General features: G+C 48.2%; 1 protein-coding gene and 1 pseudogene across 2 annotated transcripts; both read right to left on the bottom strand.

Moving 5' to 3' along the window:
- Positions 1 to 232: 232 nt before the first annotated feature.
- LOC308413654 (Y-box-binding protein 1-like) lies at positions 233 to 11983 on the bottom strand (annotated as a pseudogene). Its single transcript has 2 exons — positions 11975 to 11983; positions 233 to 1355 (listed from the first exon to the last, which is right to left on the bottom strand). The product of its transcript is annotated as a Y-box-binding protein 1-like (transcript).
- Positions 11984 to 12191: 208 nt separating this feature from the next.
- Positions 12192 to 13223, bottom strand: C5AR2 (complement C5a receptor 2; the record flags this gene model as incomplete). Its single annotated transcript, XM_080908700.1, has 1 exon — positions 12192 to 13223. The coding sequence occupies one exon, from the start codon at positions 13221 to 13223 to the stop codon at positions 12192 to 12194; it is 1032 nt and encodes a 343-aa protein (XP_080764826.1).
- Positions 13224 to 26452: the final 13229 nt, after the last annotated feature.

The raw sequence follows: 26452 nt of genomic DNA, 5'->3' as shown, positions 1-26452 counted from the left end.
ACCTTTATTAACAGGTGCTTGCAGTTTGTTGACTTTTGGGGAAAAAATCAAGTTGTAAACTTTATTACAAATTAAAAATGAAGTTCTTAAAAATCTCAACTTGACCAGATATGAAACAATTTAAAAGCCATTAAAGGTATATTGAGAAAAACCAGACCTTTTTTTTTCTTAAAAAACGTTTTTCATTACCAAAAAGAGACATCTTTAGGTAAAAATAATAAAAAATCCCATGCTGCATAGATAATGCAGGTAGTTCTAGTGTATCTGGTCAACGGGCAAAAAGCAAGCACTTAAGGTCTTCAGCTCCAATCTTTGTTCATTTCTTATTGCTGGAATTTCATATTCATTTCTTCTTGTTGGATGACCAAACCGGATGATGGTAGAGATGGTGAGCCGGCATTTACTCAGCCCCGCCCTGCTCAGCCTCGGGAGCGGACGAATTCTCAGCTGGTGGATCGGCTGCTTTTGTCTCTTTGCCATCTTGTGGTTTAGGGTTCTCTGGGTGTCTGCGTTGGTAGTTGAAGTTGCGGCGATACCGACGTTGAGGTGGCTGCTGACCTTGGGTCTCATCTCCTTGATTTTCTTTGTCCTCTTCATTGCCATCCTCTCTAGGCTGTCTTTGGCGAGGAGGGCCCCTGCGGAATCGTGGTCTGTAACCCCGATACACATTCTGTCTCACTGGTCTACCTTGCTCTCCTGCATCCTGGTTGTAAGCGCCCTCCATCACTTCTCCTTGCACAGGGGGTTGGAATACTGCGGTCGACGCACATAGGGTCTCGGCATGTAGTAAGGTGGGAACCTTCGCCTGCCATAGGGCCGGCGTGGTTGGGCCTGGCCTTCAGGAGCACTTCCCGACTCCTCGTTCTTTTCCCCACTCTCACTATTCTGCTAATCTGCCTGGTAATTGCGTGGAGGACCCCTACGTGGATAGCGTCTATAAGGGTGACTGACGGTCTGCTGCGTATTTACTGCCTTGAACTGGAACTGCACCAGGGCCTGTAACATTTGCTGCCTCCGCACCCTTTTCTCCTTCAACAACGTCAAACTCCAGTCTCTCCATCCTACACTGCAAAGGTACTTCCTGGGGTTATTCTTTATGGCAGTCTGGTGTACAAATACGTAATCCTTGGTGTCATTCCTGTTGATGAAACCGTATCCGTTCCTTACACTGAACCATTTTACTGTTCCCAAAACCTTCATTTCGAAGACCTTCTTGTCCCTGCCGGTGGGCGCCGCCAATGTGAGGCCGCCGGGGCCGCCACTACCCGCGCTGTAGAGCCCGGCTTGGTGTCATGATTGCGGGTGTGATGGTGACTAGGCCGGCGATGCTCTGCTCTCCGCTCGAACTGTTCTTTCTTTTTTTGGAGACAAAGTCTCCAAAGTAGCCTAGGCCTATGTAACCGAAGATGGCCTGGTACTCCTGACCTTCCTGCTTCCACCTTCTGAGTTGTTTGCATCAACACCTGCTGTTTTATTTGGTGTGGAGGATTGGCCCCAAGGCAAACAAGGAACACAGAAGAGGAAGGGGAGGAATCAGCCAGGCAATGAGACAGAAAAACAGGGTGGATTGTAGACACCTTGGCAAGGACCCTGGCTTGGGAGCGGAGGTGGAAGGGAGCCATGGGAGGAGTTTAAGCAGAGAAATGATTGTAGACAGGATCTGGTGCCCATAAGAAAAACAAACAATGGAGAATTATGTTAGTTAGAGTTCTCTAGAATAGCAGGATTTATAGAATGAATCCCTTTGTCGATAGTCTATAGAAAGGGGGCAGTTAGAATGACCTATGGGCTAGGGTTCAGCTATTCCTGCTGAAAGACCCCCTCCTGCTTTAGCTGCAATAACGCCATTTCGTGCTAGGCCCAGAGCAGGCAAGGATAAAAAAATACTGAAACAAAAGTGAGCCAGAGGACAGCCCAGTCTCTGTCAGAACAAAAATATCTGCAGTTGACCACCTGGACCAAGGCAAGGACATCCCGCCACACATGTTAAAGCAAGGACGAAAAACAACTCCTTGTCCCAAAGGAGGGGCCAAGGCCGCCCTCCTCTTCTGAGAACTTGGGTCTGTAAGGCTGTGCAGGCTGGGTCGGGGTCCCAGGTGGCCAAGCAAGATACCGGTGGGCGGCCAGCTAGCAATAGACAAAGAACAGAAGACATTCAGACAAGCCCAGCTTTCAGATAAGCTGCAGCCCCCCGACTAGAACCAAGAGTTGTGTCCTTGGAGCCATATGTCTGCCATAGTTCCCACACTTAGATAAGCCCAAGGCAACTATTCTCAGGAGCTGCAGCCCCAGCTGGTATCAAAAGCTGTTTCCTTAGAGCCATGTCCTTGGGCTCACTCCCTGGCCACATTTAAACTAACCAATTAGAACCCTGTTGCTATGCTTCTGCTTCTGTACCTTGCTTCTGCCCCCCAAGCCCTATAAAAAGGGGACTGCCCTTTTGTCCGGCGCACAAGTCCTCTGAGAGACTGTGTGCCCACAGGTACCTGTGTAAATAAACCTCTTGCTACTTGCATCCGAAGTGAGTGGTCTCGCTGCTCCTTGGGAGGGGTCTCTTCAGACGGAAGATACCCTCCGGGGGTCTTTCACTGCAATGGGTGGCTATGAACAGGAGGTCCACGAACTCAGAGTTACTCAGTCCATAAGGCTGGATGCCTCAGCTGGTCCTCAGTAGTTGCAGCTCAACTACTCAGTGTAAAGAGGACTAATACATGCTTCTAGTTAGCAACGAAACATCAAGTGTCCTTTCGAATACTTGCTCTAGCAGACGGTGTCTGCTTCAGCTAGACATTCCTTCACGCATGTGCTTTCGTCTTTCACCCGTGTCCACTTCAGGAAAACACTCCTTCGTGGTGTGTGTGTGTGTCCCACATGGGCGTGTGCCCCAGCAAAACACCATCTGACACAACTGACTTTCCAAAGAACCCTTAAGTTTCCACTTCAAATCTTCTGGAAGTCTCTGCCCTGAAGAGCTTTGCCCCCTAAGAAGTCCCACAGAAGCCCTGCCCTTTGTCCAGTTCCCGGCCGCCCATTCCTGGGAGCAGAGAGCAGACATCCCTGGACTTGTTCCTCTTCGCTGGACCATCCAAGAAATCCCTTTCATGAGAGCAATGAAGGGAAGGCACAGGGCTGAGGCTCTGAGTTCTCTGCTCAACTGGGGATCCTTCCCCTGGGAGCTACAGCACCTCTGTGAGGAGGCTTCCTCAGAGCTGTGTGGCTCCTGGTCCCGTGTCTCAGGATGCTTTTCCACTGGGACACTGTCACACATCGGAGCTGTATTCCATTTGAGCAGGATCGCTTACACCCAACACTCAATAAGCAGAGGCAGATGGATCTCTGTAAGTTTGAGGCCAGCCTGGTCTACAGAGCAAGGTCTTGAACATCCAGGGCTACCCAGAAAAACCCTGTCTTGAAAAAAAAAAAAAAAAAACTGGATTAAAAGATATGTATCTTCCTACCTTGTTTTGTGAATTATTTTAATCTTCCTGGCCCTTTAAAGGATTCCCCAAAGGCTAGTAAACTGACATTTTGTAAATGCTTATGTTAGAACTGCTTGACTCTATGACCTTTTGTGTCAGTTGCCTCTTAGACTTCTAAGAATGGGAGAGGATATTTAAAAAGCCAGCAGAGGGGAGGGTGGGGGAGGACAACAGAGGAGTAGGATTGGAGGAGTAGGATTGGCGTAGGATTAGAGGATTTAGAGATTGAGCAGAGCGGAAATAAGGCAGATGATCTAGGAGAAGCTAAGCTAAGGCAGAGAAGATACTGTCAGGAGACAGTTAAAGACGAACCCACACAAAATAGCTTAAGGAAACTAAATAAAAGCTATAAGTAGCCAGACATAGAACTGACTGTTTATAGGGAAAAGAAACATTAAGAGACAAGTGGCCACCAACGTGGCTAGGCGGAAGGAAGAGGAGAGAGAGATACTTTGTTTCAAAAAGCCAACAGTGTTTGCAGGGGCTGTTGGCTGATCCCCAGCCAGCATGGTTTTTAGTAGCAGGTTGGTTTTTTTGTTTTGTTTTCTCCTCTTCCTGATTTTGGGCTGTTTTGTTTACAAAACACTGGCTGAGCAACTAGGAAAAAATGAGGGTGGAAATACAGAAGCCCAGGAATCAAAAAACAGAAGACAGGACAAGCAGTTCCAGAAAGATCTAATCGTGTCTGAAATCTTTATAAAACAAAATGGGAGGATAACCCCACCCAGGGATAGACTAAACAGTGCTCTGTTAACTTTAAATTTTCTGAACAGGGCTGGAGAGATGACTCAGCGGCTAAGAGCACTGGCTGCTCTTCCAGGTCCCGAGTTCAAATCCCAGCAACCACGTGGTGGCTCACATGTAATGAGATCTAATGTCTTCTGGTGTGTCTGAGGACAGCTACAGTGTACTCACATATAATAAATAACTACATCTTTAAAAAATTTTCTGAACGCTAATGAAAAAGAACAGCATCTGAGAGACCCTGGATTACAGAAAAAAAACTGTAATTTAGTCATCCTCTATACTATAAGGGTGTGTTAACATCAGAATGGAAGTCAGCAAGTGTTTTGCATTGGGGACATGGATTTGTTTATATTTCCATAAGAAATGAAAAGCTGTGGATACCATCAAAAGTGATAAAGCTCAGAGTTGAGCCGGGGAGGTCTTCTGAAAACCTTAGCCACTGGTCCAAAAGGAACAAAGAAGAGCCTGACCAGCCAGCCACACTGCCTTCCCTGCCAGCCAGAAAAGCCCGGACAAGAAATGTTCAGCACCTGACCAGACAGGCCTATGAGCAGGACTTTGGTCTCCTGGACACCGAGCCATCCACAGTGCAGAGCAACAGGCCCCTGAGCAATGCCACATCCTGCATAGCCCAAGTCAGGGCTACAAGCTAAAGGTTCACAGAGCCGGGGCAGAGAGACTCCATCGAAGAAACTCTGGAACACAAGATGCTAGAAGGTAAGATGGCCCGGGAAAATAAAAAGTTGAGGAAGCCGTGCCCAGTTATAAGAGAGAAGCATCACTGTTCGGTCCTTATCTCACTTGTGGATCTGCTCCTGAGAGATCAACCGAAAGATCCCGTTAGACCCCTGCAACCCGGGAGAGACTTCAGAAGGAACGGAGAAGCAGCTTCAAAACCGCAGAGTTAGTAGCTAGATCTGTTGGGTTCCGGGTCTGCTCACTTCAGACAGGGAAGCTTCAAAATGAAAGCTTTCTTTTCTGAGCGCTCGGGGAAGAGGCATCCTGGGATCTGAACTGCATCCCAAAGGGAGATCGAACGACATTTTTAAACGATGGGAACACAGAGAGAGAAAGCTGGGGGCGGGCGGGGGGCTGAAGTGCTTCCAATCATATTTGACATTGTGGGTTAAGCAAGGGAGTACTTATTGGAGAATGAGCCGTATCCAGGGCACCTGGCTTCAAGGTCCTTAATTCATTCCCCTAGACTTTAGGTCCTTAATTCATTCCCCTAGGTCCTCAACTCAGAGTGATAAAGGGACAAAGGAGCATGTCACCTGCATGTAGTTAATTAGGGCATAACAGGCAACTGATTATGTATTTTTACAACTTATGCACCTTGGTTTGATTTTTTATAAATTTTTTTGTTTTTAAAGATTTATTTATTTATTTTATGTATGTGAGTACACTTACTGTCCTCAGACTCACCAGAAGAGGGCATCAGATCCTACTGCAGATGGTTGTGAGGCACCATGTGGTTGCTGGGAATTGAACTCAGGACCTCTGGAAGAACAGTCAGTGCTCTAACCACTGAGCCATCTCTCCAGCCCGTGATTTTTATATTTTTTACCTGTTAACAAGAAATCATTTGGAGAGCTGAGCAAGAGGCCCAAAGGAAAGAAGGCCAAGGGGAAGAAGGTGACCCCGGCCCCCGCCATCATCAAGAAGCAGGAAGCCAAAAAGGTGGTCAATCCTTTGTTTGAGAAAAAAACCTAAGAACTTCAGCATTGGGCAGGACATCAACCCAAAAGAGATCTAACATGCTTTGTCAAATGGCCACGCTACATCAGGCTGCAGCGGCAAAGTACCTCCTGCCATTAACCAGTTCACCCAGGCCCTGGACAGGCGAACAGCTACTCAGCTGCTTAAGCTTCCCACAAGTACAGGCCAGAGACAAAACAAGAGAAGAAGCAAAAGACTACTGGCCTGTGCTGAGAAGAAAGCTGCTGGCAAAGGGGACGTCCCAGCTAAAAGACCACCTGTCCTCCGAGCAGGAGTCAACACAGTCACCACCCTGGTGGAGAGCAAGAAGGCTCATCTGGTGGTGATTGCCCATGATGTAGACCCCATTGAGCTGGTGGTTTTCCTGCCTGCCCTGTGTTGAAAGATGGGGGTGCCCTACTGCATCATCAAGGGAAAGGCCAGGCTGGGGCGCCTGGTCCACAGGAAGACAGGCACCACTGTTGCCTTCACACAGGTTAACTCAGAAGACAAGGGTGCTCTGGCTAAGCTGGTGGAAGCTATTAGGACCAATTATAATGACTGATACAAGATCCGCCATCACTGGGGAGGCAATGTTCTGGGTCCTAAGTGTGGCTCACATTGCCAAGCTGGAAAAGGCAAAGGCTAAAGAACTGGCCACTAAACTGGGTTAAATATACACTAAGTTTTCTGTACATAAATATAATTACACAATTAAAAAAGAAGAAATCATTTGGAGAAGTGGGATAGGAGTTTGTTCCTAGGTCTGGGAACATGAGCTTGTCTGACCCTGCAGGTAAGATGGAGAAGTTGTCCCTGAAACGTCTGGACCGCTGTTCCCAACAAAACAAAAAGGAGGAAATGTAGTGCTGGTTTATTTTATGTGCCTGGCCCTTTAAAGGATTCCTGTGGCTCTTTGGGAATGATTAACCATTAGAACTGCTTGACCCCTTGACCTTCAGTTCTGGTTGCCCCTTGGGCTTCTGGGAACTGGAGAGGGTATAAAAAGCCAGCAGAGGCTGTCAGGAGGGGAGCAGGCAGGAGCAGGGTCCAGGAGGTAGAAGAAAAGAGGCCGAGAAGAGCGAAAACAAGAGGCAGTTGAACCAGGAGAAGCTGAGCTGAGCCAGGGAGGTACTGTTTGGAGACGGGAGAAGAACCCATGAAGAACCGCACCAAGCTGAGCTTGTGAGATGGTAGAGGAGGTGGTGGAGAACTGAGCCTGGGCAATTGGAATTGTGACCACCTAGATAGAAAGATGGGAACGTTGTTCTGTTTGGACCATATTAGTTGGACATCCTTTATCCAAAACGCTTGAGACCAGAGCATTTCAGATTTCAGCTTTATTTCAGATTTTGGAATATTAGCACACACACACATATATGTATACACACACACACATATATATACATATAACCGGAATACAGAATTCACCACTTTACACGCCTTCCTCATAGTCCTGGTCTCAGTTACTTTTCTCTCGCTGTGATGAGGGGCCGTGACCAAGCCAACTTATAAAAGAAAGCATTTACTCAAGGCCTTGCCGAGAGTTTTAGACGGTGAGTCCATGGCCCTCATGGCAGGGAGCATGGCAACAGGCAGCTAGGTAGGCATGGCAACAGGCAGCTAGGTAGGCATGGCAACAGGCAGCTAGGTAGGCATGGCAACAGGCAGCTAGGTAGGCATGGCAACAGGCAGCTAGGTAGGCATGGCAACAGGCAGCTAGCTAGGTAGGCATGGCGCTGGACAGCAGCTGAGCACTCAATCCGATCTGCAAGCTGCCCCAGCACTAGTGAGGGTTTGTGGAGGCAGGAAACCTGGAGCTCTCTGGACCGCTCAAAGGCAGCACCACAGATGAGCAGCCCTCACTGTGTGTGGTGGTCTGAGTAGGAATGGTCCATACATGGTCCATAGACTCATGTTTGCATGCTTGGCCCATGGGGCATGGCTCTATGAAAAGGTGTGGCCTTTGAGTGGGTGTGGTCTAGTTGGAGGAAGTATGTCACTCTGGAGGCAGGCTTTGAAATCTCATATGCTTAAGCCAGTGGGACAGTCACCTTTTATTGCCTGCAGTTCAAGATGTAGAGCTCCCAGCTCCTTCTCTAGTACCATGTCTGCCTACATGCTGCCATGTTTGTTTCTGTCATGATAATAAGGGACTAAATCTCTGAAACTGTACACCAGCCCCAGGTAAATATTTTCCTTTGTAAGAGTTGCCGTAGTCAGAAGTTGGTACCAGGAGTAGGGGCCTGACTATGCTTTTGTTTGAAGAAATGTGGACTTGGAGATTTTGAACTAGAAAAGTATGACATAGTGGGGTTAATGGTGCATCCTAGCAGGAACAGGGAAGAGAGTGGTGCTTAGGGTGATTTGAACTATGGGGCCTGGCTCAAGAGGTTTTGGAGGAGGCGAAAGTTAGTATGTCACCTCCAGTCTGTTCTTGTGACATTGTAGAAAAGAGTGTGGCTGGTTTTGCTCTTACCTGAAAAGTGCCTGAGGCTGAATAGAAGAGTTTGGATTAATTCCATTGGCAGAGGAAATCTCAAAACACAAGTATTGAATGTGATGTGTAAGTTATCAGTGTTCAATCTTATGACGATCTATAGTGAGAAGGAGCTAGCTAAGCAAGGGAAATACAAGATGTACGATCTGAGTACAAAAGGAGCACCAAGAAGTGGAACTAAGTCCCTTGTTCAAGGCGATGAAAAGATTAAAGAAAAACTGGTGTTCAGTGGAATAAAGGTAGTGTTGCCCTTAGGACAAGACCCTACCTTGCTAAACTTCCAACTTGTGGACAGGAATTAAAGACAAGTGAAAGGAAAATTTTAAAAAGCTTAGGGCCAGGTATGGTGGGGCACACCTTTAATCTCAGTGCTTGGAAGCCAGAGACTTGTGGAGCTCTGAATTTGAGGCCAGCCTGGTCTACAGTTCCAGGACAGTAGGTAGTGAAGGAAATTGGGGAGGGGAGGCAGAAGCAAGGTAGTGAAGATGTCATTGAACAAGGGGGCCATGTTCCAGCCCCCAGCAAGCACATGGTTCTGGCTTTAGCATCAAGGCTACATGAAAGAGATTATGGAATCTCCCTCTAAGGAAAGCCCCTGAGGCTGGACATGTGGCAGGGGTGTAGGCCCAGAGAGGGTGTCCTTGCATGAAGTTCTGAAGGTGAAGCCTAGATTGCTTTGGAGACCCCGAGATGTTAGAGATGTCAGAGTTGTAGGATACCCGGCAAAGAAAGCTGCCAACAGGGAGTAAAATCAGCCCAAGACAAAGAGGTGTGTCAGTCAACAAAGCTGAAAGGAGTTGGAGATCTGAAGACTGCTTTGGTGTCAGACTCCTTGTGTTTTGGAATGGTACCTTCTGTGCCGTTATATGTTGGAAGTATATGATCTATTTTCAACTCTGATTTTACAGGGAATTACAGCCAAGAGAGTTCAAAGGAAGAGACTTTAAAATTTGGACTTTTAAACAAGTTTTGGACTCTTAACCGACCATGGAGATTTTTAAAGTTGGACTGAATGCATTATGGCATTATAGTGTTGCTACAAGCCTATGGGGACCAGGAGTTGGACTTTTTTAATAGGAATGGACCCTCATATGTTTGCATGCCTAGCCCATAGGGAGTGGCACTGTTAGGAGATAATGGCCTTGTTGGTGCTCATCACAGTGGAGGCAGGCTTTGCAGTCTCATATGTATTTAAGCCACACCCAGTGAGATAGTCTCCTGTCTACGGATCAAGATGTAGAACTCATAGATCCTTCTAACATCATTTCTGCCTGAATGCGCCCACATTTTTCCACCATGGGAACAACAAACTAACACTCTGAAACTGTAACCCAGCCCCAATAAAATGTTTCCCTTTCTAAGAGTTGTCGTGGTCATGGTGTCCCTTCACGGCAATAAAACCCCAAGACACTGTTCATACAAGCTTGGTGCCTTAGTTAAGTTTTACTGTCAACTTGACACAACCTGGAGTCACTGCAGGTGTCACCATCCTTAGGCAGGTGATCCTGGGATCTATAAGAAAGCTATCTGAGCTTGAGCAAAGAGCTAGCATGCAGATAGTGCTTCTCCATGGTTTCCGTATTCAAGTTCCTGTCCTGACTTCCCCCAATATTGGATTATGATGTGGAAGTATAAGCCAAATAAACTCTTTTCTCATCTAAATTGATTTGGTCAGAGTGCTTTATCACAGCAGCATAAAAAAGACTATAACACATGGGGAAGAAGGGACCTGGTGTATGTGGTCAGTTTCAGGACTATCCTGAGACTTGTGAGTTGTTTACATCCTGATTCTTAAGGAGTGTCTCTTGTTTCAGTTTGGAAAAATTACTACAGAACAGTCTGAACCAGAGAAAGCTTACAATAAACACAGTATTTTAAACATCAAGAGATTTTATGTATAATTGCACAGAAATACATTTAGAAGGTCTCATGAAATTTCTCATTCACTTCTTAAGGCTAAAGAATTAAATGGAAACTCTCAAAGTATACCTTTTAAAAAGAAAAAAATTTAAAGGCCTTCTGAAGAGGCTCTCTGGTCCAGTAAATTGACCAAAAATATTCTTTAAACTTTTCAGACAGACAGGTGTGGTGTCTACACTGTTCAAAGAAAGTTTGGGGTGGAGCTCAGTACAAGGACAGCTGCCTAGAATGCCCTGGTGAGGAACTCCAGATGTGGCTCAGTTGATAGAGCATTTGCCTAGCTTGCATGAAACCCTGGGTCTGATCTCCAGCACCCTATAAACCAGGTGTGGTGATACAGGACTATAATCCCAGCACTCGGGAGATGCTGAAGGTCATCCTTGGCTACACAGTGAGTTCAAAGCCATCCTGGGCTCTATGAGACCCCATCTCAAAAAAAAAAAAAAAAAAAAAAAAAATTAAGAAAGAAAACCAAGACTAAAACCAGGCCCTGGGGTCTGTGGAGGACAGTAGGCTGGACACATATGCCATAGGTGTTAAAATTGTGCAAACCTGGGGTAAGGGTAGAAATCTACTTGATGTACATATGTGTGTGTGTATATGTGTGTGTGTGTGTGTGTGTGTGTGTGTGTGTGTGTGTGTGTGTGTGGTGTGTATCCGTAAGAATTTTTAAAACTAAAATCGTTTTAAAATTCTCAAAGATAAATTAACAAAAAAGGCATCAGCCACATCAACAGACCAGCTGAAATAGATTTGAGTGTGAACAGAGGAGATACAGGACTTTCTAAGACTGAGGAGTTTAGGGCTGGTGAGAGGGCTCAGCAGGTAAAGGTGCTTGCAGCCAAGTCTGACAGCCTGAGTTTGATCCCGGGGACCCACTTGATGGAAGGAGTCGTCCACTGACCTCCCCCACCCTGCTCTGTCCATGCTTCCCGACACGGTCAATAAGTAATTAAATATAACACAAAAATGTAAAAAATAGAGTGAGTGCGTCTCTCACTTTTAGGGGACTTGGGATTTTTCTGGGCCTTTGTGTTGAAAAGATTGCAAGAAAGGAAGAACCCTTGTTTCTGGGAGGGATGCGAGTCAGGGAGGGCTTCTTGGAAGAGGTACCCCAGAGCAAGGCCATTTGCTCTGTCTGCTTGGAATAGTTCCAAGATTTAAGGGTGGATACTCTTCCATTCGCTGGGCTTTGGCTCAGTCATTGCCTTCTGGACCTAGACTGCCAACCCTGTGTGGTAACGTCGGTGCGTGTTCGTGTGTCCCCAAGAGCAAGACTGGACACCCCCATCTAGTGCTGTCCACCTGGCTCTCACTATGTAGATCAGGATAGCCTAAAAGAGATCTGCCTGCTCTGTCTCCCAAATGCTGTAATTAGAATTACCACTGCCGTGCCTGGCTCCACTCTGTCGCGTGAGACAGGGTCTCTCATCGGAGTGTGTTGATTGGGCTAGACCACTCGTCCGGAGAACCCCTGGCATCCACCTATTCCCTCGGTGCTGGGGTTAGAGTTTCACCGCCACACCCAGTTTTTGTGTAGGAGATGGGGCGCAAACTCAGGTCCTGGTCTGGACAGCAGGCAGTGGAGCAGTGTCCCCCGGCACCCTCTGGGTTCTATGAAACATCCCACCCTTGACATGGTCCGTATCCCTCCAGCCGTTTCCTGTATGTCTTCCTCTGTAAGGGGAAGAATTGGCTCCAGCCACTGTCACGCCGGCACCTTTATATTAGGGTTTTGCACAAGCAAGTGCACAATGAGTGTTTATTGAACGAAGAATAAAAGCCATTGAGCTATTCCGGAAGCTGCCCAGTTGGCAGACGGCCCAGGAAACTCAATTCCCTCCAGCCTACAGCGGCATCTCAGACACCACCATTTCGTGGCTGGTGGAGACCTTGGTCACGGCACTTTCCTCATCCTGTGGATCCCTCAGGGCCCAGTGACATGCAGCCCGGAGTGACTTGCAGAGTTGTTCTCTTCCAAAATACAAGAACATTATAGGGTTGAGAGTACTGTGAGCCAGGGCCAGGCCCGTAACCAGAGGTTCGGCCTCCAGGACCCGGGCAAGGAACGGGGAGTAGGGAGGAGCCACCGCAATGAGAACCCGCAGGATGTGATAAGGGGTCCAGCAAATGAAAAAGCCCACCACAACAGCTGTGCCCAGGGGCCAGTGGCGGCGAGCCGTCCGCCGTTGGAGGATGCCGTGGCAACTGCCCATGAGCACCAGTGGCCCCAGGAAGCCAAAGAGGAATCGAACAGCGGTGACGGCGGCCTCGGCTGTGACTGATCCCCCGTAGTTTGTGCCACAGACAAGCCGGGGAGGGTAGTGTTCCTGAAGCAGCCTACGGTAGACAGCAGAAGGCACAGTCAGCAACAGGGCCAGCATCCAGGAGGAGACCTGGACCACGCGCACCCCAAGGGTTCGACGATCTGCACCCTTCCAGGAGGGCCTGAAAGCCAGTAGGAAGAGGTCGCCACTGAGGCCGGTCAGGAGCAGCACACTGGCATACATAGACAGAACGGTGATGGAAGACAACAGCCAGCAGCCTGCTGCCCCGTATGGCCAGTGGCCCTTTTGGGCGATGGGCACAGCCAGGAAGGGCAGAGACACACAGCAAAGCAAATCCGCCATGGCCAGGTGTAGGAACCAAGTGGCCCCGAGCCTGTGGCGGGACTCTTTCGCGGTCACCCACGCCACCAGGGTGTTGCCTGGCACACCCACCAGGAAGATAGCCGCGTACAGTACAAGCAGGGCTATGACGTAGGCATCATTAGACATGCAGCTGCCATCCAGGCAGTCTACGGGGACGCCCGGAAGGTCATTGTACTGTTCAGGATCATATTCATAATCATAATCCTCGCTGGTGGTATGGTTCGTCATTCTGGCCTCAGACACCTGCAGGGGACAGACAGGAGGGAAAGTCAGTGGGAAAACTCCATCCTTGCTGCCGGAGCAGGGCGGGTCCAGTGGCACCATGCTAGAGACACCAGTTCTGTGATGTAGGGTGCCTGGGCTCCAGGGTACCAGCATTCTGTGATGGTTATTGTCAACTGGGACCTGAGCCTCTAGGAACTCCATGGAGGTCTATTCTTATTGTGCTGATTGATGTGGGAAGATCCATGCTAATTGTGGGAAAGATTATTACCTGGCCCAAACCCTGGAGAAAGAGGACCAACAAGATGGCTCAGCAAGTGAAGGTGCTTGCCACCAAGCCTGATGCCCAGAGTTCAATCCCTGAGACCCACATGGTGAAAGAAAAGAGATGGTGCTAAAAAGTTGTCCTCTGACCTTCACGTGTGTGCCAAGCAGCACATACGTAAAATAAAAATGAAGATTTTTAAATGACATAAAAATAAATGGGAAAAGCATCGGGGCAGCAGCGTGCACCCATCACTAGAGTTCCTTGACAGGTCTCCACGTGATCCGCTACTTCAAGCTCCTGTTGCCTTGACTTCCCCTCCATAATGGACCAGATACTGGTTCTATGAATCTGACTATGATAATATATAATAGTATATGATAAACAATATTATTATTATAACTATCAATAACGTAACATTATTATAATTAATATATAGTATATATTATATAAATTGAGCATTACATAAATAAAAATAATAGGATTAATGTATTATTATTGCATAAATATTATTTTATATATAATTAATAATTAATGATATAGTAGTATATGTTATACGACATTAACATAATCATGTAATCATGTATAATGTATTGTATGTTATTATTATGAATTATAAATAACCTATAATATACCCTATAATTATATTGATAATAATATTATATTATATAGCATGCCATATATAATTATTAATATTAATAATATATAATATATAATGACATTGTATACAATAATATATATATATAATAAACACCTCCCTTAAGCAGCCTTTTAAGAGTATTTTATGTACACCAGGATGGCCCCTCTGCCTCCCAAGTGTCCTGGGATAAAACAGTGTACGCCATATACAGCTGTGGAATATTTCATCACAAGCAACAGGAATAGAAACTGTTGAGATAGAAATAACTAGCCAGGCAGTAGCAATAAACACCTTAATTCCAGTACTCAGGAGCAGAGGCAGAGGGATCTCTGTGAGTTTGAGGCCAGCCTGGTCTACAAAGCAAGTTCCAGAACAGCCAGGGCTACACAGAGAGACCCTGTCAAAAAAATAAAAGGAAGAAAGAGAGAGAAAGAAAACATAGGAAGAGTTATCTCATTCACATGCGGAATTCCATAATAAGAGCAGAAGCTGAGACTCTAGCAAGAAAAAGGACTTTCAGGATGCTAAGACATCGTGTACATTTTGAAATTCTAGTACATGATCCTTTACACACTAAGTACTTGGATTGAAGCCAGGGCCTCACAGGTGCTGGGCAGGGCCTCTACCACTGAGCAACCACACACACACACACACACACACACACACACACACACACACACACACACAAAGGCAACCAGGGGGAGTTTTAGGCAGGTGCTTCTACCACTGAGCCACACCCCCAGCCCCTCACTGGGGATTCTAGGCAGGGGCTCTACCACTGAGCCACGCCCCCAGCCCCTACCTGGGGGATTCTAGGCAGGGGTTCTACCACTGAGCCACGCCCCCAGCCCCTTACTGAGGGATTCTAGGCAGGGGCTCTACCACTGAGCTGCATTCCATTCTTGTATCTTGGAATTTTAGGATGTCACAATCTTAGAATTTCAGCCTGTTAGCCTATTGGATTGCTGAAACCCTAAACAATTCCTTAAAACACTAGAATTGTATTCCACATCCATCTTAAAAGGGCTGAGGTGCAGTTTTAGAACCTCCAGGCAGATTTAAACATAACAATTCAAAATGCTACTATTTTAGAACACCAAGCTTTGGAATTCCAAAAATTAAAATTCCAGCAAGAACAAGGCATGGAGCCAAGCAGTGGTGGTCACACCTTTAATCCCAACACTAGGGAGGCAGAGGCAGGTAATCTCTGCGTCTGAGGCCTGTCTGGTCTACAGAGTAAGTTTCATACAGCTTGGGCTACAGAGAAACTCTGTCTCAGAAGAAACAATAGATAGATAGATAGATAGATAGATAGATAGATAGATAGATAGATAGATAGATAGATAGGCATGGTAGCTTATGAGCTCAATGCATAAAGACAGGAATAAATTCCTAAAAATTTAAAATCTATCTGGAGACATTGTCTCAACAATAGAAATGCAAGAAGAACAAAACGTTCCTTACAGGTCATTTCCTATGGTCCATTCGGACACTCAGCTCCTGGGTACTTTTTGTGGTTTTTGAAAAAGGGTTTCATGTTGCTCTGGCTAGTTTCACATCTGCTGGCTCCTGAGGGTGACTATGAACTCCTGCCCCGCCTACCTCTACCTCCTGAGCCCTGGGATTATGAGTGTGAGCCACACATGCCTAGTTCTTGAGCATTTTGGTTGTTGTTGCAGGTGTTGGTTGAAGGACTGGGGCCGATGGCCCAATGGGAAGCTCTGGGCAGAGAAGACACAAACAGGAGATTTGCAGTATTTTCCAACCCATAACCGTTAATGGGAAAGTGGTAGCTTAGGCCAGCAATAGCTTTAGAGCCAGCTTGGGCTCCATGAGACACTGCCTCAAGGAAGGCTTCTCAGCATTTGAGCAGAACCTAAGAGGATTGTGGGAAATGGTGAAAACCTAGAGTGGAATAAAAGCATGATGGAGTCAAGGTATACCAAAACCAACGTGGCCAGAATGGAGTGGGTGAGGAAAAAAACGGAAAAAGTGAGATTGGAGTCAGCCAGGCACTCTGTAATCTCAGCACTCAAGAGCTGAGGCAGGGGGATTGCCATGAGTTCCAAGCCAGCTTAGCTACATGCTGATCACTAGGCCTGTAATTGCAGAGTGTAGGAGGAGGGTCCTGAGTTCTGTGCCACCCAAGGCTACACACTACAGCAGACGCTGTGTCCCGGGGAGGGGGGCTCCATGGTTAAGGGGGAGGGCTCCATGGTTAAGGGGGAGGGGGGCTCCATGGTTAAGGGGGAGGGCTCCATGGTTAAGGGGGAGGGCTCCATGGTTAAGGGGGGGGCTCCATGGTTAAGGGGGGGCTCCATGGTTACGGGGGAGGGCTCCATGGTTAAGGGGGAGGGCTCCATGGTTAAGGGGGAGGGCTCCATGGTTAAGGGGGAGGGCTCCATGGTTAAGGGGGAGGGCTCCATGGTTAAGGGGGGGGCTCCATGGTTAAGGGGGAGGGCTCCATGGTTAAGGGGGAGGGCACCATGGTTAAGGGGGAGGGCTCCATGGTTAAGGGCACCTGGTGCTCTTGCAGAGAACCCAGGATCTGTATCAGCGCCCACATGGCGATCCACGACTGAGTCATCTCCTCCACCCCTATCCTCACCCTCCATTTTTTAAATGCATTTTTGTTCTTAGATTGGAGGGTTTTTTCTGACTCACTTACTTGATATGTATCGATGTTTTCCTACACGTGTACATGTGCACCATTGTGCCTGCTGTCCATGGAGGTTTAAAAGGACATTGAATCCCTGGAACTGGAGTTACGGAGATTCGTGAGCCATCTTGAGGATGCCAGCAACCAAACCCAGGCTCTTCTGGAAGAGTAACAAATGCTCGTAACTGGTGCTCTTGCAGGGGGCACAGAGCAGCTCACACTTGTCTGTAACTCTAGCTCCTGGGGATCTGTGGCTCTCTCCTGTCCTCTGTGTACATGTGCTCAAGTGCACGGACTCAAACATGCACACTACAAATCATTACGAGAAAAAAGAGCAACAGACAGAGTGTGGTGGTTTGATTGGCTAAGGCCCCATAGACTCAAGTGTTTGAATGCTTGGCCCATGGGGAACAGCACTATTGGGAGGTGTTACTCCTTGCTGGAGGTTGTGCGTCACTGCTGAAGCAGGCTTTGAAGTCTCATATGCTCAAGCCACACCTAGGGTGGAAAATAGTCTCCTTCTGCAGTATAAGAATTAAGATGTAGAACTCTCAGCATCTTCTCTAGCACCATGACTCCTGCACGCTGCCGTGTTTCCCACCATGATGATAATGGACTAATTCTCTAAAACTGTAAGCCAGCCCCAGTTAAATGTTTTCCTCTATAAAAGTTGCCTTCGGGCTGGAGAGATGGCTCAGCGGTTAAGAGCACTGACTGCTCTTCCAGAGGTCCTGAGTTCAAATCCCAGCAACCACATGGTGGCTCACAACCATCTGCAATGGTATCTGATGCCCTCTTCTGGTGCGTCTGAAGACAGCTACAGTGTACTCACATACATAAAACAAGTAAATAAAGCTTTTTTAAAAAGATGTAAAAATTATTTAAAAAAACAAACAAACAAAAAAAAAAAAAAAAACCAGTTACCTTGGTCATGGTGTCTCTTCACAGCAATAGAAGCCCTAAGACACAAAGTGACTTAATAAAACAATAGTAATAGTTTCCGGATATTAGAAGGCACCATTTTGAGCATTTTGTGTACACTCAACACATGGATCCAAACACTTTTCAACATTCTATCTTGATTCAGTCTTTTAAAACTGATTCCACCGCTGAAGAGGCATAGGAGAGGTGAGTAACTTACTTAAAATCACTCAGCTAAGAAGACAGAACTGAATTGCAACGTGTCTCTAGGGAGTCTGGAAATATCACCATTCCCAGATATGAGAAACTGGGAAGCTGGACAGCCACATGTACCCTGTGGCCCTGAACTGACTCGTGGCTTGGGAGTGCAGTCAGGACTGACTGTCCACTTCCCCCTCTAGGACCCAGCTCATGCCTAAGAAACACACACATGACACAGAGTAGGCTGGGGAGGGCCAGACCTAGGTGGGAGGGGACACCCAACCCCATGTCTGGAGTGGCTGCAGCCTGCAGCTCGTCTGTTTCTGGGTTGTCTGGCACTGCCCAGAGCCTTAGCCAACACTGTCAAAACAGGAAGGAGAGAGAGGATATTGGGACACTCAGCTCTTCCAGGTAGCCAGCTATGAGGCCAAGCCAGTTTTCTGAGTATTTTTCTATCCTTAAAGTAAACTGTACCCGTTTTTTAAAAACTCACCTATCATCCCAGCACTGAGAAGCTGAGGCAGGAGAAATGTCATGATTTTGAGGTCAACCTGGGCTATAAGACCCTCCATCTCAAAAAAGCAAGCAAACAAAACAAGCAACATAAAGCCTAAGGAAAGTACAGAACCTCGAAGCTTCAAAAGCTGTGTGGCCTTGGAAGTTGCCTGACCTTTGTGTGCGGCAGTCTGTAAAACAGAACAACCGCGTACCCACCGTGGAAAGCTCTGGAGCTGGGAATATTCAATGTGTTTAATGGATCTGCTCTGCCGAGGGGCTGCTCCACAGGTTCACAGCAAACAGCAGGACCATGCCTGCCTGCAAGTGTGTGTGTGTGTGTGTGTGCCTGTGTCTGTGTGTCTGTGTGTGTGTGCGTGTGTGTGTGTGTGTGTATGTGTGTGTGTGCCCCTGTGTGTCTGCTTGTGTGTATATGTTGGCTGCTGTCATCATTACCTCTCTTCCCATCTTTGCCCCACCCTGCACAGCTACTACCGATAACCATCCAGGACAGTTCTGTACGTAGACACTGGCAGCCTATGGTATTTCCTCTGTAAACAGAGACAGAATGATTCCCAGCATTCACATTCTCCCCCTCCCTCTGCCTCTCCCTCACTCTCTTTCTCCTCTCTCTCTTCTTCTCCCTCCCTCTCCTTCCCTCTACCTCTCTCTCTTTCTCTCTCATTTCAACTTCAGGGCTCTACCACTGAGCCACGCCCCCAGCTCCTCACTGGGGATTCTAGGCAGGGGCTCTACCACTGAGTCACACCCCCAGCTCCTCACTGGGGATTCTAGGCAGGGGCTCTACCACTGAGTCATGCCCTCCAGCCCTCCACATTTTTTTCGAACCTCAAGTTTGCCAACTGCCTCAACAGATGGGCCAGAGAGTACAAGAAACCTTCCTGTCTACCCTCTCCCCTGGGATTACACATAGGCACTTCTAAACCCAGTGACACTGCTGTCTTTTATAGTAAGTCACCTGCATTTGTTCGGTTCTATACACAGTATGTAAAATAGTGTTGCCACTATTTTTGCCTGTTTGTTTGTGCATGCACACACAGAATGCTTGCACAGCACAGCTCACATTGGAGGTCAGAGGATACCTCATCCTCTTCCTTCCTCTACCATGTGGGGTGCAGGATACCAAAAACAAGTGTCAGGCTGGGCAGCACGTGCATTTGCCCACTGTGTCATCTTGTTCCCGAATTTGCTGTTTTGCTTTGCTTAAGACAGTACACCATGTAGTGCTGGCTGGCCTGGAGGTTACTGTGCAGACAGACTGGCCTCAAACTCACAGAGATCTGCCTACCTCTTGGTGCTGCGGTTAAAAGTTAGGTCCACCATGCATGATTTCCTTTATATGTTTATTTGTGAATACCCACGTATGTCTGCTGAAGTGTAGGCCACGTGCATGCAGTTTCCTGTTGGGGCCAGAAGAGGGCGTGAGACTCCCTAGAGCAGGGGTTACGGGTGTTTGTAAGGCACCTGGTACGATGGTTGCTGTGAGCCTAACTCAGGACCTCCGAGAGAACAGCACATGTTCTTAATGACTGAGCCATCTCTTCAGCCCCAAATTGCCTCTTTTAATTGTAAACCGGGCTAGTGATGGACGCCTTTAATCCCAACGCTCTGGAGGCAGAGGGAGGTGAATCTCTGTGAGTGTGAGACCAACCTTGTCCACATAGAGAACAACAACACTAATATTATACCCGCTGATGTGGGGAGAGAGGTCAATGGTGAAGTTGAGCAAATCTCAAGAACATTTATATACAATATAAATGTCAAAATGAAAGATTGCTTTGTATGCTAAAAAATGCGATTAAAATGGGAAAGACTGACCATGGGATACATTCCTGACACCTCAATACTTTGGAGACCAAGGCAAGAGGATTGACATGAGTGTGAGCCAGTTTGGTCTGCCTTAGCAAGTTCCAGGCCACCTTAGGCCACCGTGGGACCCAACCTTCCCAAAGCAGAAAACCAGGCAGAGGATGGGACTCAGCTGGAACAGTGTTTCCCGAATAAACTGAACGGTGGTGACACATTCCCTAAATGTCAGCACTCGAGAGGTGGGAGCGGGGGGGTCAGATGCTCAATACCGTCCTAAGCTGTGAGTTTGAGGCCAGTGGGCTACAGGAGCTCCTAGAGAGAGAGACAGAGAGAGAGTCAGAGAGACAGACAGACAGAGAGACAGAGAGAGAGATAGATGGGGAGAGAAGGAGAGGAGAGGAAGGGGGAGAGACAGAGGAAAGAGAAGAGAGGGAGGGAGAAAGGCAAAGACAGAGAAAGACAGACATAGAAACAGAAAGATAGAGACAGGGAGAGGGAGAGACACCAAGAAAGACAGAGAGACAGAGAGATAGAAGGGAAGAGAGAGGGAGGGGAGAGACGGGGAGACAGAGAAGGAAAGAGGGAGGGAAAGAGACGCAGAGAGAGGGAGGGATGGGGGATGCCCTGATGTCCACTGTGCTCACCACAGTGTATTGTGTTTCAGACCGGTCTGTCCCACCCATCCCAGACCAGAAGATACATTATCACCCTTTCCCAGAACTTGGGCTCCACCCTGTGTGGGTGCCAGCGTGTTCCTGGTATCTACAGCAGTCTGTGGAGTTTGTATGGTATTTGGTGAGTGAAGAAATGAACTAGAAAACTGAGGCCTAAGAGGGCTAAGGAGCTGCTTAGGGGCTGGGGGGTTGGCTGGGGAGTGGCTGGGGGGATACAGTGCTCATCCCGAAAGCTTCGTGACCTGAGTTTCATTCCTGGAACACGTTCAGTGAACACACCTGAGTCCTGGCTTCTGTAACGGGGCCGTGAATCACATACTGACATGCAACAAATAAATACAATTTAGAAAGAAAGACACACACTTGAGCTGCTGTACACAGAGAGAGGTCAAATAAAATATATGAGAATCGCAGAGCTGCTGTACACAGAGAGAGGTCAAATAAAATATATGAGAATCGCAGAGCTGCTGTACACAGAGAGAGGTCAAATAAAATATATGAGAATCGCAGAGCTGCTGTACACAGAGAGAGGTCAAATAAAATATATGAGAATCGCAGAATACTTTTAAAGAGAAAAAAAAGATAACACAAGGATGTCAGTAGATCAGTGGGTGCATCTGTGTTAGAAATAAAAATTCTTCTGCTCGGAACGGGGCTCAGGAGATACTCTTGTGGAATGCGCTCGGCTTCCAAGAAGCCTCAGAGCTGTCTAGGTCTGACCTATGCCCACCTCTGTCTAAAGTGACCCTTACTGTCTTAGGAAGCAGAAACATGGAGTCGCTGGGCTTGCCCATGTACACACTGCCTTTTAGAGTACTGGATCCAACCTGCAGGAATTCCTGAAAGAGAGGTTGCGGCCCTGCTCTGCACAGCGTGGATGAACGTTGTCTGCTGGGCTAACTTAGCTGTTACCAAGCATCGCTGTTACCCAGCGTCAGTGGGATGCTGACGTGTTCTCGTAAGAGTCAGGGCTGGAGGTGTGGCTCAGTTGGTACAGCACCTAAGTCCTGAGCCCTACTCCCAGCTCTATGTAACCTGTGCCCGATGATCCCTGCGCTCTGGAGGTGGAGGCAAGACACTCACATGTTCAAGATCATGTCAACCACATAAATAAAATTAAAACACACACACACACACACACACACACACCATCTGGAACGTGAAATCTGACTCCCAAGATTTCAAAATGAATACTTTTAAGAAGCCAAAATCACAAACCCCTCCAACTCGTTCTCACAACCTCTTCATGGTCCCCGCTTCCTTACCTTTTCTTCCAACTGGTCTCAAACTGGCTGAATGCCACCGCTAACAAGCACAGCAGGCCTGGGCAGCTGCAGGGAGCCCCAGTCTCTCCACCAGGGACAGTAGCAAGCCTCAGTCTCAGCAATCCAACCCTTCCCGGGATCCTGTGGGATTCTCTGAGGGCCCTGAACAACCTTCTTAACCAGGAAAAACGGGCGTGGCCTCCTCCCAGCCTCAGGGGAGTATCTGTCTTTTCTTCCTCCCGTGAGTCACAAATTAACCCACAGACAAAAAGGTCGGAAAAGCCTCAAGTGTGGAGAGCTGGACAGTGTCTACCCCCACCCAGTGTCACCATCAGCAGCTTCCTGGAAGCCAGATGTGTGTGAACTTTGAACAACAAGGTCTATCGGGCTATCTTCGAAACCACTACCCACCCACCCTAGGCACTAAAGAGCCCCCAAGGCTCTGCAATAGGTACCAGCAGCTGATCCACTCCTGACCTGATGCGCTGTCCTCTGCCTCTTATTCCTACCAGCCGCAGACTCTTACAGATCTTTCCTTCCTCAAATCTCGTGAGGAGACTAGCCCCAGAATTACCCCTCCTCAGAAAGGACAAGAAGCTGACCCAGGGCCTGAGGTTTTCAGGGAACATAAAATGCAAGTCCCGTCATGCAGTGGCGGACGCCTTTGATCACAGCACTCTGGAGACAAAGGCAGACAGATCTCTGAGTTCGAGGCCACACAAGTCTCACAGAGAGTTCCAGAACAACCATGACTACTTAGAGAAACTGTCTCAAACCCCTACATACACACACACACAGAGAGAGACAGACAGACAGACAGACAGACAGAGACAGAGAGACAGAAACAGAGAGGGAGGGAAGGAGGGAGACAAAAGCAAGGCCCGTCTCCTTTCTGGGCCTCTTTTTTTTTTTACCTGTGAACTGGAAAGACACATCAGACGTAGGAGAACATGCTTGTCACACCAGCACTCCAGAGACAGGCAAGGAAGCTCTCACAGTGGAGACCTCTCCAGTCTCCACGGATGGATTGGTGGCAAAAGTGCTTGTCACACAGGCACGAGGACCTGAGGTTGAATTCCTAGAGCCCATAATGCAACCACACTCAGTGGTATACGTCTGTGATACCGGCATTCGGACAGGAAGATAGCCGGACAGAACCCCTGGAACATGGAACATGTGGGCCAGCTAGCCTGGCCTTTGCCATAGCAAGCAACAGGAGACTCTGTCTCAAAGTAGAAAGGAAAGGCCTAGAATTAAGGCTCTTCTCTGACCTTCATATATACACTGTGACTCTCACAGGCCCCTGTGCACAGGGATTTAAAATCAAAATTATTATTATATATTCATTATTATTTGTAATAATAATAGCAACAACAACAACAAAAATAAAAAAAAAAACGTTGACCATAGTGACTGGTTGTGGTCTGGTTTGATTTAGTTTGGGTTGGGTTTGTGACAAGGTCTCACGTAGGTCAGGGTGACTTCAAGCACCCAGAGATTTGCCTCCCTCGGCTTCCCAATTGTTGGGATTAAAGCCCAGTTCTAGAGGACACTATCTTAAACTACACACCTGCGGGCATGGTGCGGGCTTGGGACACTGAGCCTGACATGGCCTCAGCCCTGCCGACTCTTCACTCAGCAGTTTCTGACGGTCCCATTTCTCTCCGACACCCACTTAAGGCCTAGAGGAGATGTGGTCGTGGATCCTTCTGTTGATATTTAGAGCATAAAGTCATGTTGTTAGAGGAAATTGCTTCTGGGTCAGGATACTACAGAGTCTGTGACGCAGGCCTCTCTCTCGTCCTCGGGCAGTGGTAGAGTATTTACCTAGAATCCCCCAGTGAGGGGCTGGGGGCGTGGCTCAGTGGTAGAGCTCCTGCCTAGAATCCCCCAGTGAGGGGCTGGGGGCGTGGCTCAGTGGTAGAGCTCCTGCCTAGAATCCCCCAGTGAGGGGCTGGGGGCGTGGCTCAGTGGTAGAGCCCCTGCCTAGAATCCTCCAGTGAGGGGCTGGGGGCATGGCTCAGTGGTAGAGCCCCTGCCTAGAATCCCCCAGTGAGGGGCTGGGGGCATGGCTCTGTGGTAGAGCCCCTGCCTAGAATCCCCCAGTGAGGGCTGGGGGCATGGCTCTGTGGTAGAGCCCCTGCCTAGAATCCTCCAGTGAGGGGCTGGGGGCGTGGCTCAGTGGTAGAGACCCTGCTTAAGATTCCTCAGTGCATTGGCTACCTTCCTGGCCTGTAATAAATTATCATGACCGAAGCAATTTATGGAAGAAAGAGTTTAGTTCGTCTCATGGTCCTAGAGAGTGAGAATAAAAGCAGGAAGGCATGGAAGCAGGAAGCCCGTCGATGACTTGTTCACTCACACACAGAACTCAGAGAAAGGACACAGGAAGTCAGGTGAGAATATAAATCTCTGGAGCCTGCCTCCAGTGACCTACTTCATCCAGCAAGGCTCCACCTAAAAAATTTCATAACTTCCTCAAACAGTTCCACTAACTGATCAAATGTCAGAGTTGATGTGGAATAGTCCCCATTCAGGCAGTGACAGGCGTGGGGTTCAGTTGGTAGAAGTGAAGAATTGTAAGACTTAGTGAAGGAAAAACATGAAACAACCAAGTGTTTTCAATTTCACCCTTAGAATCTAAGACCTCAGCATATTTCCAGGGTGCTGCTCTACCACTGAGCCACGCCCCCAGCCCCTCACTGGGGGATCCTAGGCAGGGGCTCTACCACTGAGCCACGCCCTCAGACTCAAGGATATTTTTAGGCCGATCACATATCATATATGTAAATGTTATCTTACATATATTCAGATTAGTAAAATGGATAAGCAGAAGCCAGAACTGAGGCTGAGCAGGTAAGAGAGCTTGCTGCTGGGCAGGCTGGCGCACACCTTTGAACCATCCCTCCCGTTCCCTGCCTTCCCTCTTGTGTTTTGAGACAGTGGCTCTCAATGGGATCCAGATGCTCGCTGATTCGCCCAGGCTTGCTGGCCATCAAGCCCTGGAGACCCATCTGTCCCCTCGTCCCCCCGGGCTGAGATTACAAATGCATCCCACCGTGCCTAGCTCTGTGCCTGGCATAGTCACACCCATATCCTGGGGCTGAAACTCTTGTCCTTATGTTTGGATGGCGAACATTTTACTCGCTGAGCCGTCTGTCTCCCAGTCCCTCATATCTACTGCGGTGTAATAGCTCCTGGACATGAGCTCCCAGAGGTCACTGTTCCGGAGAAGGAGGCTCTGGCCCCAGGCCTTGGAGCCCTCCTGGATCTGAAGAACAGGTAGGTGTGTAAGACCCAAGGGTCCAGAAGCCTGGGGCTGGGGGAGGGGAAAGAACATGCTACAGTCCACAAAGCTCTCAGCCCACTTCCTTCCCTGCTCACTTCCCCTCCCAGCCCTGTTGACATAGCAGATTCCACAGGCCACACATTTGGCAATGTCCCGGACTCTGCCAACTTCTGTTTTGGGCAGTGTCGTTTAACCCTAAGCTGCCTGGGGGGGTCACGGGGGTGGAGGGCTCCCTCTATGGACACCGCACACCTGCTTTCTGTCCATTTCTTTTTAGAGTAATTTATTTTTGAACTTGGTGCATGAGTGGTTTGTCTGTCTGTATGTCTGCATGCTTCACACATGCCCATGGAGACAAGAAAGGGGTATCGGCTCCCCTCGAACTGGAGTTACAGTTGTGAGCCACCCTGTGGGTGCTGGGAACCAAACCTCAGACCCCTGGAAGACCAGCAGCCAGTCCCCCTAACCACTGAACCATCCCTTTCTGTTTCATTTTGGTTTTGAACCGGTCTCTCTATGTAGCCTGAACTCACAGAGGTCCACCCAGCTCTGTCTCCCCAAGTGCTGGGAATAAAGTTGTGCGTTACCATGCCTGGCTGGGGACTTTTGTTGTTGGTTCTTGTTTGTGTTTTCAAACAGGGTCTCATGTAGCCCAGGCTGACTTCATGTAACCCAGGCTGGCCACAAACTCACCTTGAATAGATGACCTCTGGGACTGACCTGGAACACACCAAGTAGATGGAGCAGGCCTCACACTCCCAGAGGTCTGCCTGCCTCTGTGTTTGGAGTGCTGGAATTAAACGCATGCACCACCACACCCAACCACCCCTGGAGATCTTATTCCATGTTGGTGACTGAACCCAAGGCTTCTGCGTGTTAGGCCAACACTCTACCTACTGCACGGAAACACTTTTTCTCCTGGGCCCTCCTCCTTGTTCAGCATGTGTGGGCCTGGTGCCCATGGTGGCCATTAGGAGACAATCTGTGGATACTGGT

This window comes from Micromys minutus, assembly GCF_963924665.1.
Source record: "Micromys minutus genome assembly, chromosome: 32".
In the NCBI taxonomy this organism is placed as follows: domain Eukaryota; kingdom Metazoa; phylum Chordata; class Mammalia; order Rodentia; family Muridae; genus Micromys; species Micromys minutus.
This window is presented reverse-complemented; position numbering and strand designations above follow the sequence as displayed.